At 46.8% G+C, this 18668-nt stretch overlaps 1 protein-coding gene across 1 annotated transcript in view; it reads right to left on the bottom strand.

Moving 5' to 3' along the window:
- The window catches only part of LOC132488566 (protein FAM169B-like), an 85266-nt gene that overhangs the window by 38221 nt on the left and 28377 nt on the right, over positions 1 to 18668 (bottom strand). The window contains 1 exon segment of the mRNA XM_060096893.1: positions 2960 to 3045. Within this exon segment, the coding sequence (XP_059952876.1) occupies positions 2960 to 3045 (86 nt within the window).

Below are 18668 nucleotides of genomic sequence, written 5' to 3' on the forward strand. Positions count from 1 at the left end.
GGGAAAAAAATGTGTGACATGTGATTCTGACTTAGAAACGTTTCTGAAAACACAAAACTAAGAACCAGTTCTAATCCCTCAATTAGGACCACTAATTATGTTAACAGAAAGAACACTAAAAAAGTTGGTTTTTTGTTTGGTTTGGTTTGGTTTGGTAATTTGTAAAGAAGAGCTGGCTAAGAAACAGAATGTAATTAAAAGAAAAAAAAGCTAAGACACCAAGTTCTGTAAATGGAGAGGGAAACTATCCCTACATACAGCTGGGGCAGACAGATCTTTACAACCTGCTTCATTAACTGGAATTAACATCCAAGTATCTATCTGTTCACAACGTAAGCCACATTTTCAGAAAATGTGAGGGTTTTCCTCATCTAAATTTAGAAGAATTGATACACAAGGGAAGTGACCACTCCTGTTCTGAAAAATATATATATATTTAAAAAGCAAATCAAACTCTTCCTGGGATTCAGAACACCCAACCGCTCATACCACCTGCTTCATGCACAGACAATGACACACACAGAGAGATGTGTGTGTGTGTATGCCCGGCAGCACCCATTTGCTGAATCTCCAGCCATCGTTAACTTACCGGAAGAAAACCCTTTCAAAGTAGTATCTATCGGGCTTCTCTGGTGGCGCAGTGGTTAAGAATCTGCCTGCCAATACAGGGGACACAGGTTCGAGCCCTGGTCCGGGAAGATCCCACGTGCCGCGGAGCAACTAAGCCTATGAGCCACAACTACTGAGCCTGTGCTCTAGAGCCTGCGAGCCACAACTACTGAGACCACGTGCCACAACTACCGCAGCCTGCGTGCCTAGAGTCCATGCTCCGCAACAGGAGAAGCCACCACAATGAGAAGCCCTCGCTCTGCAATGAAGAGTAGACCCTGCTCGCCGCAGCTAGAGAAAGCCCACGCACAGCAACGAAGACCAAACGCAGCGTAAAATAAAATAAAATAAATAATAATAATAATGTCTATCGAGTCAATTAAAACCAGACCAGAAAACATCCTGCAATTTGTGACAACATTGATGGAAGTTGAGGGTATTATGCTGAGTGAAATAAGGGGAAAGACAAACACTGCATGATCTCATACATGTAACATAAAGGAGCCAAACTCATAGCAACAGCGACTAGAGTGGTGGTTGCCAGGAGCTGGAGGTGGGGGAGAGGGAAAGATGGTCAGAAGGTTCAAACTTCCAGTTATAAGATGAACAAGTTCTGGGGATCTAATATACAGCATACTGATTGTAGCTAATGATACTGTATTACATACTTGAAAGTTGCTAAGAGAGTAGGTCTTAAATGTTCTCACCACAAAAAAGAAACGGCAATTATGTGATGTGATGCAGGTGTTAACTAACACTGGTCGTAATCATTTTGCAGTGTATCAAATCAACGCATTTTGCACCTTAAACTTACACAGTGTTATATGTCAGTTATATCTCAACAAAGCTGGGGGAAAAACAGACTTGAAAAAGACAACCCATAATCTAGGGAGAAATATTTGTTAATCGTATATGCAATAAGAACTTGCATCTAGAATATAGAAAAACTCTTACAATTCAACAGGAAAAAGTCAATCCAATTAAAAAGTGGGCCAAGGGGGCTTCCCTGGTGGCACAGTGGTTAAGAATTCGCCTGCCAATGCAGGGGACATGGGTTCAAGCCCCGGTCTGGGAAGATCCCACATGCCATGGAGCAACTAAGCCTGTGTGCCACAACTACTGAGCCTGCGCTCTAGAGCCCATGTGCCACAACTACTGAAGCCCATGTGCCTAGAGCCCGTGCCCTGCAATGAGAAGCCTGCACACTGCAACAAAGAGTAAGCTCACCATAACTAGAGAAAGCCCGCGCACAGCAACAAAGACCCAACACAGCCAAAAATAAATAAAATAAATAAAAATTTTTAAAAAGTGGGCCAAGGATTTTAATAGATATTTTCCCCAAAAGGACATACAAATGGCCAATAAGTACATGAAAAGATATTGAACATCTTAGCCACAAGGAACCCTCACCCTTGCCATCCTAGGTCTCTATAAAGCCACAGTGCTTCAAAGACCACCAGGCCTGCTGTCAGAGAGACTAGCATTTGTGTCCAGTTAAATCACTTACAAGCTGTGTGGCTCAGCTTCAATTTCTTTGTCTGCAAAACAAATACCTTAAAGATTCTGAAGTCAGATAATCCCTGTAAAAAGTCTGGGTAATACACAGGCTAGCATCTAACGTAATATCTACCTCATAGTAAGTACCAATAAACATTACTGGAATGCAATAAACAGAACTTCCCTATACCCTAGAGAGATGATGTGGATTAATGTTTCAAAATTAAGATGTGAGAGGCCACTCAGGAAGGTAAGAGAGATTTACCAATAGCCAGGTATCTGTTGCATATAGCCATTTACTACTATTTTCCTTTCTGGCAGGGTGTTATAGATTGAACTGTGTCCCCCAAAAAGATGTTAAAGTCCTAACCCCCAGTACCTATGAATGTGATTTATTTGGAAATAGAGTCTTTGCAGATGATCACGTCAAGATGAGGTCATTCGGGTGGGCCCTAATCCAACATGACTGCTGTCCACATGGAAAAGGGGAATTTGGACAAAGACAGACAGACACAGAGGGAGAAGGATGGGCAGACACAGGGAGAATGCCATTGATAAGCCAAGGAAAGCTGAGGCCACCATAAGTTAGGAGAGAGGCCTGGAACAGATTCTCCCTCACAGCCCTCGGAAGAAACCAACCCTGCCAACACCTGGATTTTGGACTTCTAGCCCCTGGGACTGGGAAATGATATATTTCTGTTGTTTCAACCACCCAGTTTGTTGGCATTTTGTTACAGCAGTCCTAGAAAATGAATACACAGGGGTAGACTGCTTTAAATTATTAACATGATAATAAGCACACTGACCTTTAACACCTGTTTTGCAATGTCCACTTAAATTTGCAATACCTCACCTTCATCAGACCTTCTCTTGCAGGATCAGAGGTTCTTAGTACATCTTCAGTGGTCCACCAGGACTTCTTCACGCAAACAGCCACAACTAAAGAGGAAGCCAAGAGAAAACAATGATGTACACATGGCCAACTGGCCACCAAAGGGGCAGTTTTAGCAACATGCAGCCACTGTGAAGGTGCAAAGGAAAGTTATGTGTGGCAAAAGCAGGCGATGTTTCTAGAGCTGAGTTGTCTGAGAGCACTGACCAGGACAGAGTGACCACTGTCACCTGAAAGGACTTCACAGGTGTCTGCAGAGATGGCCTGTTGTTGACCCCAACACAGGATGCACCCCAATGCTATTGGGTGCAAGAGGCTACACACCAATATTGACAAATTCAATGGGTAAGAATTATATTTTTTTTCAAAGTCCAACTATGTGACACAACTTGGAACTCTGCAAATTTAGTCAAACCCAACATTATCTAACCATGGAACAAACCATCTTCTTATCACCCTAGGTGCTGGGTTTGGCGCTGGCTTCTTTTACATGCTTTTCTTTCATTCTCACGATGAAATTATCATTTGCATTTTTCTGAGGACGCTAACATTCTGAGAGGGGAAGGCAAACAGCTAGGAGGGCTGAGGTCGGGTCCAGCCCTCGGCCACTGGACTCCAAGTTCAGTGCTCTTTCCAAGAGGCCAGAGATGGGTCAGCTGTTGATGGGGCAAATCATGCAGGGGAGGTGGGGGGGCTTTGGATAAGAAGACTCTGGGGTGGGGACCTGCAAGAGAGGAAGGGTAGAGACATCTCTCCTACCCCACTCATGCCCCGCCCTTGTCTAGACAGTCACTGAGGCCTGTTGATTCCACCCACTCTGAGTTTAGACATGGGTCCTGCTGCTTAGTAGAGGTGATCCTGGAACACTCTCAACCTCACCAAGGTTGATGAGATTCCTCATCGGAGCTGCCCAAACTGATCACCCAAGGTGGCTAACAAATTCCAATGAGGATCAGGTGTGAAACACCCAACACAGGGCCAGGCAGGTAGGATGCCCTCAGCACCTGCTAATGAATGCGTCAGTTCTACCCTGCTCATGCTGCAGTTGCCAGGTCCCATCATTCCACCTGCTGCCCCAGGACAGGATCCACTCCCTCCCCAACCCTGAATGCCACTGGTCCATCTCTCCAGGTGAGCACTCCACTTGGTCCCCTGTCCCCCCAGTCTCCCCTGCCAATCTATCCCTCCTGAGGGGCCACTCCAAAGGCAAATGCAATCATGGCCTCTGCCTCTTGTCTCTCCTTTCCTTGCTTAAAAATTACATTTTAAAACACTAAAGTCACTTTGGTTATTTTCTGGTGTCTTTTTTATTTTTTTTTTAAGACTGTTTTCAAGAGAAGTTTTAGGTTCATGGCAAAATTGAGAGGAAGGTACAGAGATTTCCCATATTCCCCCTCCCCCCCACACACATCCCCCACTATCATCATCCCCCACCAGAGTGGTACACTTGTTACAATTGATGGACCTACACTGATACATCATATCACCCAAAGTTCTAGTTTACATTAGGGTTCACTCTATGGGTTTGAACAAATGTATCATCACATGTATCCATCACTATGATATCATACAGAGTATTTTCATTGCCCTAAAAACTCTGTGTTCTGCCTGTTCATCCCTCCTCACCACCCCTTACCCCTGGCAACCACTGATCTTTTTTCTGTCTCTACAGTTTTGCCTTTTCCAGAATGTCATATAATTGGAGTCATCAGATTAGTTTCTTTCCCCTAGTGAAATGCATCTAAGGTTACTCGATGTCTTTTCATGGCTTGATAGCTCAAAATTCTTCTCAGCACTGTATTTGGTGCTAAAATATTCCATTGTCTGAAGGTACCATAGTTTAGTTCTCCTCCACTATCTTTTTATACCCCTTTAATTGCCATTTTTATACCTGTTTCTCAAGCCATGTATCTGAGCCCAAGGGGTCCAAAAGCCACAGATAAAAAGATACATCTTCCCAGTCAAATATTTTTGGCTGAAGAGTTGAAGGAAAATAACACAGAGTAGAAAACAAAAGTCCCTTGAGGGCCTCCCTGGTGGCGCAAGTGGTTAAGAGTCCGCCTGCCGATGCAGGGGATACGGGTTCGTGCCCCGGTCTGGGAGGATCCCATATGCCGCGGAGCGGCTGGGCCCGTGAGCCATGGCCGCTGAGCCTGCGCATCCGGAGCCTGTGCTCCGCAACGGGAGAGGCCACAACAGTGAGAGGCCCACATACCGCAAAAAGAAAAAAAAAAAAAAAAAAAAAAAAAAAAGTCCCTTGAACATTTAATATAAGGCTCAAGACTTTAAAACAAATTTTGTGGGGCAATCAAGTTAAGCTGCCACCACCTTCTTCCCTATTCCTCTCTGCTCTTTGAAGAACTTTCGTAGAAAACCCTGTGAAGACCAGGTGATGATATTAGCTATCGTCAAGCACTAACTCTGCACAGTCCCTCCCTCCTCTCCAAAGGCCAACAGCATCTAATTCACTGTCAGTTTCATACCATTGGTGAATTTTGTCTTCTCCAACAATAGTTCCAAAATTGATACAGCCGACTGAGAGAGAAGTGCCAATTAAATGCCTGACATCTGCCTTCACTTATTCAACTAAATTCATTGTCCAAATGGCATCTACTAGAACTTGCAAGAGGCTTATAAAACCATAAGGTTTATTTCCCTGCTTAACAAGGTGAATCAATAAAAGATGTTCAATTTACTAATACAGTGTATTACTGCAATACAGATGTTCAATTTACTAAGACAGTTTCAAACAGGAAATGTGTTATGATTTGGTGTTTGTGTGGTGCCTTGCAAGTTTCACGGTGCACTGCAGAGCATTAATTAACCACACAAGTTGTCACAAAATAGACTGAATTTTTTTCAAAACGAATCTTAAGCTGTTAAGTGTACATAACAATGAAGGTGAAGTCTGATCAAATGTAATAGGCTTAAAATGAATTGTCCTCAAAAACAACTCTTGAAAAAGAGTCAGCCTTCCAAAGAATAGCAGCTTTTGATCAGAAAAGCCTGCTACCTAGTCAAGAGGAAACAGGCAAGAGGAATGGGGCCAAAGTCCTCGGAGAGAGGCTGTTTCCAGCTCAGCAAGGACAAAAGATGGACCTGGGGGACTGGCAGGCACTGCAGAGCCAGCCTTGGAGCATCGTTTCTGAGACCCTGGAGCCAGCAGGTTCCAAGAGTTAGAAAGTGGAAACTGGGGCCTTCCCTGGTGGTCCAGTGGTAAAGAATCTGCCTTCCAATGCAGGGGATGCAGGTTTGATCCCTGGTCGGGGAACTAAGATTCCCACATGCAGGAGAGCAACTAAGCCCACGCACCACAACTACGGTGCTCACATGCCTCAACTAGAGAGCCTATGTGCCGCAAACTACAGAGTCCACGCGCCCTGGAGCCCGCATGCCACAACGAGAAAGAGAAAATCCCATACGCCACAACTAGAGAGAAGCCCGTGCTCCACAACGGAAGATCCCACATGCCGCAATGAAGATCCCATGTGCTGGCAACTAAGACAGCCTAAATAAATAAAATAATAAAATAAAATAAAATAAAAGTGGAAACCACACATCCATACTTTTAAAAGAAAAATACAATCCTGATCAGTACCCTCTGGCTCTCCACCATCTAGGACCTGGGAGACTGGACCCCTGCAAAAGGCTGAGCAGTGGTGACAGCAGTCGATGGGGCATTGTGGGTCACAGGCCAGTCTTGCTTCACTGATTTAATTCCCCTCTCCCCCTGAGTGACATGTAACCACAAAGAAGATGCCAGTAATGGATTTTATTCTATGACACCCCAAGGTTTTCCAAACAAGTTAAGACAGTGAGGTCCCTAAGGCTGACTCCCAGTGGCCTGGCGTCATCAAGGCTCAGCAGGATGAACTGAGTTCAACTACCTGGGGCTGAGTTCCCGAATGCACGAATGGCCCTGTCCCAGGTCCCCAAAGGCTGATGAGTAAGTCTCCATCCTTGCCCCTGGGAGTTGGTAGCCTGCAGAGAAGAGAGAGCTAAACAAGCTGACGTGATATAGGGCAGGACATGATAGGTGGTAGAATCGAGCTGGGAGCCAGAGTCCAGAGGACCCAGAGGAGGGGGTCAGTTCTGCTGAGGGGTTTGGGAAAGCATCCCTGGGGAATTCACCAGCTCGGGCTCTGGATCACTGTGTAAGGCTTCAAAACAGGCAGAGATGACATGCGAGGACAGAGTAACCCATGAGCAGAGGCACAGAGCCCTACAGGTCCAAGGCCACACCCAGGGCACCCCAAGCATTGGGGGTAGCTGGGCAAGGCTTAAACAAGGGAGAGGCAAAGCTGCAAACATCGATTATAGCAAGGTTGCAGGATATACAGCTAATATGCAAAAGCCCACCACTTCCCTGTATGCCAGCAATGAACAAGTAGAATTTGAAATTAAAAACAATACCATTTACATTAGCACCCCTCAAAAATGAGATACTTAGGCTTATACAAAATGAAATACTTAGATTTATGCAATCTAACAAAAATATGTGTAAGAGCTATACAAGGAAAATTACAAAACTCTGATTAACAAAATCAAATAAAAACTAAATAAAGAGATATTCTATGTTCTCGAATAGGAAACCTCGATATTATCAAGATGTCAGTTCTTCCCAACTTGACCTATATAGGTTCAATGCAATCCCAATCAAAATCCCAAGAAGTTATTTTGTGGATTTCACCAAAATGATTCTAAAGTTTACATAGAGAGGCCAAAGACAACACTGAAGGAGAACAAACTTGGAGGACTGACACTACTCAACTTCAAGACTTACTATAAGGCTACAGTAACCCAGACAGTGTGGTATCAGTGGAAGACAGATCAATGGAACAGAATGTAGAGCCCAGAAATAGGCCCACGTAAATGTCGTCAACTTCTATTTGGTCAACTTTGACAGAGAAGCAAAGGCAACACAATGGAACAAAGACAGTCCTTCCAACAAATAGTGCTGGAACAACCGGACATCCACACACATAAAAATAAATCTCAACACAGACCTTTCACTCTACTCTTCACAGCCATCTCAACAAACATAAACCAGTGCTGACGGAGAGCAAGACAACATAAGGCATTTTGGATACATCCCTATGGACCTGGTGTAGGGAGAACACAGACTTCAGAGACAGGTGGGGTTCACATTCCAGCTTCTTCAAGGCATGATCTTCACCCTTCCCCCACCTCGAGCCCCCCACCTGTCACATGGAGCCCACGACATCCTCTCACCTGGCCGTTATGCAGATTTGGTGAAAGAGCTCATTTCACCAAACTGCTTTCCCCAAAGGGAAGCTTGTCAGTGGTGTCCAAAAGCTTCCTCCACCTGCTTCAAGTGTTGCTCTGGGATTCCAAAGAAGTATGAAAAGCCCTTTGTTATTTGCTGGCTTTTGTCAGTGACACAATGGAAACTGCTTGCTAACACTGGGTTTCTTCCTGGGAGCTCCCTCTCCAAACTTTCTGCTCTGGTTTGCAGGGAAATGTCTGTCTCTCTTCCCCAGCTTGATTGCTGCCATCCTATCTGCTGCCTCCCAACGTGAGTGGGGACACATTCCTACTCACCACGTTTGCTCACGAATGGTCCTTTTCCATCAGGGTGCATTAAGCCAACCATCAGGTCCCTCACTTCCTCCTTCCAGGGCTGTGGGGACGCATCACGCCTGATCAAGGCACACACTTTCACCTGCCCAGAACCTCCCAACAAGATTTTTTTTTTTTTTTTTTTTTTTTTGCGGTACGCAGGCCTCTCACTGTTGTGGCCTCTCCCGTTGCGGAGCACAGGCTCCGGACGCGCAGGCTCAGTGGCCATGGCTCACGGGCTCAGCCGCTCCGCAGCATGTGGGATCTTCCCAGACTGGGGCACGAACCCGTGTCCCCTGCATCGGCAGGCGGACTCTCAACCACTGCGCCACCAGGGAAGCCCCCAACAAGATTTTTAAACCTTTCATCTTGCCTAAGATTTCTTAATGGAGCTAAGTCCTTTTTTATTTAAATATTTTTAAATCAATCAATACAACAAACATTTTTTTAAAGTTACTGTGATTTTTCCACAGTACAGGTCAGGGAGAGCTGATTGTCACCCATCACCTTGGACGGGTGGGCTGTGGCAGTGGGGAGCTGTCCTGAGAAGGACTTTGAGGCCACCATCCAGCTCAGCAAGGAGGAGCACTGTAAAGATCCACACCCAGCGGGGGGCAGTGGCTCGTGTGGCCGTGCTTGCTGTCCCTCCTCACCTGCCCAGCACCAAGGATGGGGGAGGCAGCACAGTGGCTCAGGACCCTGCAGAGATCACAATTCTGAAGCACATGGTGCTCATCCAACCCACATGTTGAGCAGCTATTATGTACAGAGCACATAATACATCCACTGGAGGAATTAAATTTAGACTCTGGCTTAAGACACTTACAGCTTGGAGGGGGAGACAGTGCCTGGGATGCGAAGTACCTCTGGCCAGGGAGAGGTTGGGGGCCGTACCCTGCAGACCACCAGCGGCCACCATGCTTCAGAGGAGAGGGACATGACCTGATTACTGTTTTAAAGTAATGATCTTCACCAGAACCACATGTCCAAGCATCCACCAAGCATCTGGCTGACTTTTTTTCAGGTGAGGCTCAGAAGGGTTGAGAAACTCAAGATCAAGTGCCTGTAAACAGCAGTGTTGGGACTGGATGTGAACCGGCTCTCACTGACTCCAGAGCCCCCGCTCTAACCTCTATACTCCGGGTGAAGAATGGACAAAGAGACAAGGGGACAGAGCTGAGCCCAGACTCCAAGAAGGCCGACAGAGTAGGAAAGACGAAGATGAGAGGAGAGAAAAGGAGGCGACAAGCCAAGACAGCGATGAGAAAGGAGAGGCCAGCACGGAGAGACCTGAACAGAGGGGACCTCGTTTTGCACATCAAGATGGGGAGGAGGGCTGCCATTTATTCAGCAAACACTGACAAGTTCAGGCACTGAACTTGGCACCAGGGATCTAGGGCAGAAGACGCTGCCCAGCAGGAGTGAGACAGGCCACCAGGCCAGGACCACACAGACCATGACCAGCACCCAAGACGTAAGCAGCATCAGGCACCTACTCAAGGGCTATGTCTTCATCCATTCATGCTGCTGTGACAAAATACCACAGTCTGGGTGGCTTATAACAACACAAATTTACTTCTCACATTTCTGGACACTGGAAGTCTGAGATCAGGGTGCCAGCACGGTCAGGTTCTGATGAGAGCCCTCCTGGGTTGCAGACAGCTGACTTCCCACGGTGTCCTTATTCGAGGGGACTCCACCCTCATGACCTAAGCACCTCCCAAAGGCCCCACATCCCAACCCCATTACATGGGCTTAGGATTTCAACATATAAATTTGGTGGGTGACACAAATATTCAGACCATAGCAAGCTGTCTGGAAGGGCTAGGCAGAGTTCCAAGAATAGGCCTGAGCCAGACTGGGCTCCGGTGCTGGGGTCTCTGGGGACCAGGTTGAGGTACTGGCTTTGTCAGTCTCTGGAGGAGTCCAATCAATGTGAGACATGATCAGAGTGGTGGTTTAGAACGAGAACAGTTGGGTTATGCCCAGGTGGGAAGAATTAGTCCTTTTGAAATTAAGAAGAAAAAAGAGAAAAAGGTTATTTGAGAAGGATCACACTGGATTCGGATGCAGGTAAGGCTGGAGACAAGGAGGGCAATGGGAGCCTGTGGTCATCCAGCCAAGAAGTGAGGAGGGGCTGAGTGCAGCACTCATGCTGGCAGGGAGGGAGATGCTCGGGTGGCAGAAAAGACCACCTGGGAATCAAACTGGTCCTAAGGCAGAAGAGAGAGGGAAGGCAGGACAGCAGCCAGCTCCCAAGCTTGAGAAGGACGAGGTGTCTTCACCAGGAGGAGGTGAGGACGAGGAAGAGGTGTGAGGGTTTCAGTTTTGAAATGCCTGTTAGAAACAGCAAGGTCAGGGTGGCCAGCAGGTGGCTGGATACACAGCCCGAGGTGAGCAGAGACAGAGAAGGCCCATTCCCCACACCATCATAGCAACCAAGGAGGGAGGAGCTCTCATGCGCACGCTTGCACGCGCGCACACACCCCCACCACACACACACACACACACACTGCCTACCTCCCCACAATAACTGCAAGCTGTTCACATACTGGCCCATGGTTTATACTTCTTCAGTCACAACCGAAGGAGCTTCAGGTCTGCCTGTTACCCCCCACCAGCCTCCCCCAGTTGCTCCCCTGGAGTCTAAGCCGCCACTGCCCTGTTACAAATCTAAGAAATATGTACTTCCCCCAAAAAAGAGCACAGTTAAACCAAAGTGACAGGCCATCTTCCCAAAAGCAAAATACACGTAGGAAAAAAATGCTGAAAAGTTCTGGCAGAGGACAGCACATAAACACATTCCAAGGCATTGCATGACTTTTATGCAACATTGACTGAGCCGGTCAATAATTTAAGGGGAGGGGAAAAATAGGCAAGTTGACATAGCAACTGTCATATCGCATTACTCGGGCTACCATTTCCATACAGATGTCTTCCTTAGAGGAAAACGCTTCCCCAGATGCCCTGTGAACGTGGGCACCTCTTTGCCAGGGAGAAGGAGACATCTGGTTTGTAGTATATCTGCATCAACTTCCCTGTGGTTCTCAGGTCCTTCTTGCCTTCGGCGACTTTGTTTCCATGAGTGGAGATTTTAACTCCAGGAAGACCAGGTGAGATGAGGTGCCTGGATCCTGAGGCACAGCTGGACAGCAAGGTGTTGGAGGCAGAAAGAAGCCCACACCAGAGCTAGTCTACCTAGGAAAGGCATCTTAAAATCACAGGCCGCACCAAGGTAAGTACAGCAAGTTTCTCAGGGTTGGGGGAAGCAGAGAGAGGTGCAGACAGCCCAAGCTGCAGTGGTAAAACCCTAGGATGCCTCAAAGAAGCACCCCCATCCCCGCACATCTGTGACGCTCGGAATATTTTCCTTGGAGCTTCTCTGTTTTCCAAATACCAATAGTCCCTTGGTGAGAGTGACATGTCTTTGCTTGTGGGATGCTTTTTTCCCCTACGTTGACATCCAACTCACAGTAAGTGCCATAAATTAATAGGAAATAAAGAAGGAAATCCCAAACAATAGCCAACATGTGCTCCCAAACACACAGTGCTGTCACTGCAAATAGCTCTTCAATCTGCATCCGTCATGGCCCACGGCAAACAGAACTCTCTTGGTTTCTAGCATGGAGCTCTCTTAGCTTATGTGAAGTCAGGTCCCACTCAACCTGGGGGCCACCTGACACCGGCTGAGCTTGCACAGCCACACGGGCACCTTAGCCACCAGGAGAAGCGGGTATTTAAATCGAGCCTGAATTTCTGGCCAGAACTCTTTTCCCCCAAACTGTCAAACCCACTTAAGCGGGACTCCCCCATGTAGAAGGTTGGGAGGATGGGATCCATTTCAGGCTAATGTCTACCTCTCCTTTATTCAAAACGCAAGCACAGACTTAAACGTACAGATTCAACGTCCATGGGATCACGGGAGGCTGCACCAACGAGGCTGCTAATCAGGCGGTTCCTGAACCCTTGGGGTTCGTGAGTCCGCGGGGGTTATCACACTTCAAAGCCAGGAAAACTGTAATTACTTCTCCACATGCTGAAACTCAGACTTCACCAGGGCAACAAACCTCTCCTCCACTCCTGCCATATTAGCTTGGTTTTTACCGGAGATACAAAAACCACTTCACTGACTCAGGTCCACAGGTTCATCCTGCTAAACAGAGCTGGGTTTTAGCCCCATCCATCCTACTCACCGGGAGGCCTGACCTCTCCCTTCAAGGCAAACTGGGGACCAGGAGCTGCTCTAGCTGGTGCCCCCTTCCTGAGGGTCAGAAATTCACAGCGCCTCCCCCTACCCCATCTTCTGGCCTTTCCCCCAACCCCTCCCCCAAATCTGGGCAGCCTTCTCAGGGGTGAGGAACGTCCCAGAAAGGGCCTTCCAGTTCTGCAGAAGTTCTCTGGGCATCTCGGGGCATCTCGTTTTCCACCCACCCGCCCCTCCTGAACCACCACCCACCTGCCCCAAACGCAGCCCGGAGAAGGCCTGGCCCCGGGCCCGCTGCGTCACAATCACCTCTCAGCCCACGACAGCCACCAGGAAGGCGGCTACACAGCGGCTCTGGTTTCAACTGAATGTTTGCCTTGGCTCTTGCTGTCACTGCAGGCCTAGAATGGGCACGCTTTTCCAGGAAAAAATCATCATTTTTTGATTCCCTGCTTGTTTTTCTCAGGGTGCACATGACACGCAATCACCAAAAAGCCATAAATAAATTAGCAGCAATTTGAAGGATGAGTGTTATGCTTGGTCACAAAACGTCCTGGAAGCAAGCTGGGGGGATAGATGTTCCAATCAGGGAAGCCAGCGTGTGGTAACAAACACAAACAGCCGCCCCTCTGTCCTCTCTCTCCGCAAGGACCCTGCTTTCTGGTTCTCAGCCTCGCCACTTCCCCTGCACAGGGAATTCACAACACACCCTCCAGGAAGAAAGAGCCAAGAACGGCGGCAAAGTGATGTACACCTGGGGTCCAGGTCCCTGCCCGGACCCCTCCTTCAATTTGACAGCCCACAGACCCTGCAGAGGAACTCAGGTTGCCCTCGCCCCAAGCTTTTCCTTCCAGATCACCCAGCACTGTTGCCCCAGCCGGAACCCCAGTCATTCCCAGGCCTCCCTCCTTGGCCCCTCCAATTCATCCCAAATCCTGTCGTTTCCACTATTTCACCAATCCGAGTTCTCCCCACCAGGCGAAGCCTCAGCATCTCTCCTGTGGGCGCTCCCAGACTCCTGGACACTCAACACTTGTCCTCCCTTCTCTCCATCCTTCCTTCCGATCATGACTAAGGCATTCTTCGAAGGGCTGAGATCCAAAGGCGGACCCCTCTCCAGCCCCAGTCCCCACCCATCCTCCATAACGTCACCAGGCATCTGGCCAGCTCCCCTCAGCATGGCCTCCCCACCAGGCAGGGGCCAGGAGTGTAGAGAAGGCTTTATGAAAGGAAACTGCAAAACGTTCCGAGAAGGGGTCAGTAAGACTCAGGGCCAGAGTCTGTAAGGTGGGGCGCTGCCTGGGATGAGGGGGCCTACTTTCCAGGTTCCCTGTGCCTCCACGGGTACTGCTTCATGTCCAGAGCACCCAGCCCTGCAGGGCAGAGGAGCAGCTGTGTGACCAGTGTGTGACCACCAGTCAGCGTGGACAGTGGGAGAGGAGACCAGAGGTCCCGGTGAGCGGGTAGTGGAGAACTTCTCAGGCCTCCTACCCCGTATGCCAGCCAGACGGGCACTTCCCTGCCAAGAACTTGTGCTCCTCCTACACCCAACAATACCCAAGAGTCCCCTTATTCTGGAAACTTCCATAGCACTGTGGCATTAGGTCTCTTTCATTTGACTCAATTATAAATAGACTTTTTTTTTTTTTTTTTTTTTTTTTTTTTTGCGGTACGCGGGCCTCTCACTGTTGTGGCCTCTCCCGTTGCGGAGCACAGGCTCCGGACACGCAGGCTCAGCGGCCATGGCTCACGGGCCTAGCTGCTCCGCGGCATGTGGGATCTTCCCGGACCGGGGCACGAACCCGTGTCCCCTGCATCGGCAGGCGGACTCTCAACCACTGCACCACCAGGGAAGCCCTAAATAGACATTTTTAATCAGCCTCTGGACACTCATTGCTCTGCCCTCTGATCATCAACCACTAGGTTTTATGGAAGAAAAAAAAAATCAAACAGATATTGTCATAAGGAGAGCTGAAAAAAACCTGACAAGTTTCCTGACAAGGAAAGCAGGAAGAGATCATCTAGGAACAGTATCCACGTGGCCTAGGAGCTTGCCGAGAGGGCTTCCATCAGAAAGGGTCAGATGTTAAAAGGACGAGTGCAAGGGTGGAAGAGGCCTCCCCACAGCCAAGGTCCCCAGGCCCAGCACCATCCTGTAAGACCAAGTAGGGCACTGAGGAAGTTCAGGCAGGCTGGGAAGACGTTCAAGGAAACAGTACAGCTGCCAGGGTAGGCTGGCAGGACTCGGAGGGGAGAACCCGAGGAAGAAATACAACTTAGCCAGAGGATCTACTGGCCACAGAGAAGGCAAAGGGCCTCCAAATTAGGAGCAAGCAGCTGGAAACAGTGGAAAAGCAAAGGAGTGCATTAGCTACATTTAGAGAGGCATAAGCTTCAGTGAATGTACATCCCAGGGGCCAGAAGTCCTGCAAATGTGATCCTGAAGTTGTAGCCTTTAGTCACTGAGATCACGAGATGCCAGAAGGGGCCAGAAAGACACACGAGCCAGTACCATCCTGATGTGTGTGGGGAAGGTGCAGGTCTTGGAACTAATGCCTGGTTCCCTGAACATCTCTTCCTAATGGTGGTCTAGAGTGAACTATGAAAGATGATCTGTAAGTACCCTAGAAAAGAAAGACTGGACTTAAAATCAGCATGAATTCACCAAGACCAGAAGAGACAAATTGGCCTCACTCCCTTTTCTGACGAGTGTTCTAGGCTAGTGTTAGGAGAATAATTAAACATAAGTCATCTTAATTTCAGCAGCCAGATTTCCCTCCATTCTTAACTGCAGGCATGCATTTCATAAAGTCTCTTGACTTGCATTTTATGAAAGTCTCTTGAAATCTCCAGAAATGTATGCTAAATAATGGGTTAAGTGTGTGTTTTGTGGTATAATAATTGCATGAATTTTTTAATAAGCATTTTTAAATACTTGTATTAAAAATAAAGAATGCACACCTTCAGAACTTCAAATGATATTAACTACACAGCCAGAAGGAAGAGTTAATATAACTGGATGAAAGGACCTACTCTTCAAAACAGGCAAAGTTTTCTTAGATTTAACACCAAAAGCACAAGCAACAAAACAACAACAAAAAACAGATAAACAGGACATGATAAAAATTTTAAACTTTTGTGTTTCTAAGGACATGATCAAGAAAGTAAAAAGATAACCCACAGAATAGGAAAAAATTTTTATAAGTCTGGTAAGGGATAGTATCTAGAACATATAAAGAATGCTTACAACTCAAGAAGATAAATAACCCAATGCAAAAATGTGTAAAGGATCTCAATAGATAGTTCTCCAAAGAAGATATTAAAATGACCAATAGACTACTTGAAAGGATTTTCAACATCATTAGTCACCAGGGATATGCAAATCAAAACCACAAGGACCCCTTGACATTGGTCTTGGCGATGATTTTTTGGACTTGACACCAAAAGCAAAGGCAGCAAAAGCAAAAATAAACAAGTGGGACTACATCAAACTAAAAAACTATACAGCAAAGGAAACTGTCAACAAAATGAAAAGGTAACCTACTGAATAGGAGAAAATGTTTGCAAATCATATATTTGATAAAAGGTCCAAAACATATAAAAACCCATACAACTCAACAGCAAAAAAACAAACAATGTAGTTAAAAAATGGGCAGAGGATCTGTGTGATACTGTGATTTACATTAAGAAATATATATATTTGGTCTTCTTCCCATTTCTGGCATAGTACTCCTAAAACCCTTGGAATTTCTTAAGTGATGAGAGCAGGGAAGGTATCTCTTGTTATGTTCCTGAGGTGATTTTCGGACCCACCTAAGGATGGGGGCTGGTTGCCAGGAGAACCAACCACGTGATTAGAGGGTTGGAATGTTCAGTCCCATCCCCCTGACCTCTGGGGAGGGGCGAGAGCCTGGAGGTTGCATCAGCTGCCAATGGTCAGTGATTTAATCAATCATGCCTTTGTAATGAAGCCTCCATAAAAATCCAAAAGGACTGGGTTCAGAGAACTTCTGGGCTAGTGAACATGTGGAGGTACTGAGAGAGTGGTGAGCCTGAAGGGGGCACAGAGTCATGGGAACCTCTGATTTATAGCCAGTTGGTCAGAAGTACAGGTAAAGCATGGGCTTGAGACTGGCATCTGAAGTGGGGGGCAAGGGAGTCTGGTAGGACTAAACCCCTAACCTGTAGAATCTGATGGTATCTCCAGGTAGTGTCAGAATTGAGGTGAATGGAAGGACAACCAGCTGGTGTCTAGAGAACTACTTGGTGCTATGGGAAACCACCCACTTCCACACATTGGAAATTGAATCTCAGAATACATTTAATCTGAATAGACATTTTCCAAAGACATACGGATGGCCAACAGCTACATTAAAAAAAGTGTTCAACATCACTAATCATCAGGGAAATGGAAACCAAAACCACAATGAAATATCACTTCACACCTGTTAGAATGGTTATTATCAAAAAGACAAGAGATAGCAAGTGTTGGTGAGGATGTAGAGAAAAGGGAACCTTTATGCACTATTGGTGGAAATGTAAGGTGGTGCAACCATTATGAAAAACAGTATGGAGGTCCCTTAAATTTTTTTAAATAGAACTACCCCATGATTCAGCAATCCCACTTCTGGGTATTTATCTGAAGAAAACAAGAAAAAAAAACACTGACTTAAAAAGATATATGCATATATATCTACACAAAAACCTGTACAAGAATTTTCACAGCAGCATTACTCAAAATAGCCAAAAGGTGGAAACAACCCAAATGTCCATCAATCGGTAAATCGATAAACAAAATGTGGCAAATCCATACAATGGAATAGTATTCAGCCATAAAAATAAATGAAGTACTGAAACATGCTTCAGAATGGATGATTCTTGAAGGCATTATGCAATGAAGGAAGCCAGACACACAAGTCCACATACTCCATGATTCCATTCATAGGAAATGTCCAGAACAGGCAAATCTATAGAAATGGAAGAGATTGCCTAAGGCTGAGGAGGATAGGGAAGTGGGGTTGTTTTCTTTTAGGGGTAATGAAAATTAAGTGTGGTGACAGACACACAACTCTGTGAATATACTAAAAATCACTGAATTGTACGCTTTAAATGGGTAATTGTATGTGTGAATTACAGCTCCATAAAACTGTTTGTTTATATATATATAATGGGAAGAATAGTAGTCCTTCCTGTGGGTTCAAAACATTGGAGGACAGAGCCATGTCTTGATAACAAGTTTGTGAAAAAAGCCCAGGGGCCGGGCATGCATGGTAATGAGCTGTCAGCTAGAGGTGAGTCAGCCTTGGGCTGGTTCTAAGGAAATGCCAAGGTAAACTGAGGCTAACTTTGTGGAAACAGAATGTCCAAGAAAAGTGAGGAATGCTCTCACCAGCCACCACTCTCCTCTCACGGTTCTCTAGAGCGCATTTCTCAGATGGCTTCTGGAGATCTTGTTAAGGACAGATTCTGACTCAGCGGGTCTGGGTGGGGCGCAAGTGCCCGCATTTCTAACAAGCTTCCCGGTGCGGTGCCATCTCACTGCTGGGCCACAGGCCACACCCCTGAGTAGGAAGACAGGAAACTGAAGCTCAGAGGTGCTAAATAACTTAACCCAGGCCACCCACTCATAAAGGGCAGAAGATTTGAACTCAGGTCTACTTGACTCCAAAACCCAGCTTCTTTCAACCAGACCATCCATGACGTGGTATCTGCATGCCATGTTCCAAGAGAAGCCAGATCTGAAAGAAGGATCCGAGATGTGATGGGCTCTGGAGTCCACAACAAAGGAGGAACAGCTAAAGAATGAGAAACGTGTGAGTGATCTTAAAAGAAGACTCAAGAAACATGGCAGCTGGCCTCAAGCCTAGGAAGATGTGCCCTGTGGAG

Source organism: Mesoplodon densirostris, chromosome 4, assembly GCF_025265405.1.
Source record: "Mesoplodon densirostris isolate mMesDen1 chromosome 4, mMesDen1 primary haplotype, whole genome shotgun sequence".
NCBI classification, from domain to species: Eukaryota; Metazoa; Chordata; class Mammalia; order Artiodactyla; family Ziphiidae; genus Mesoplodon; species Mesoplodon densirostris.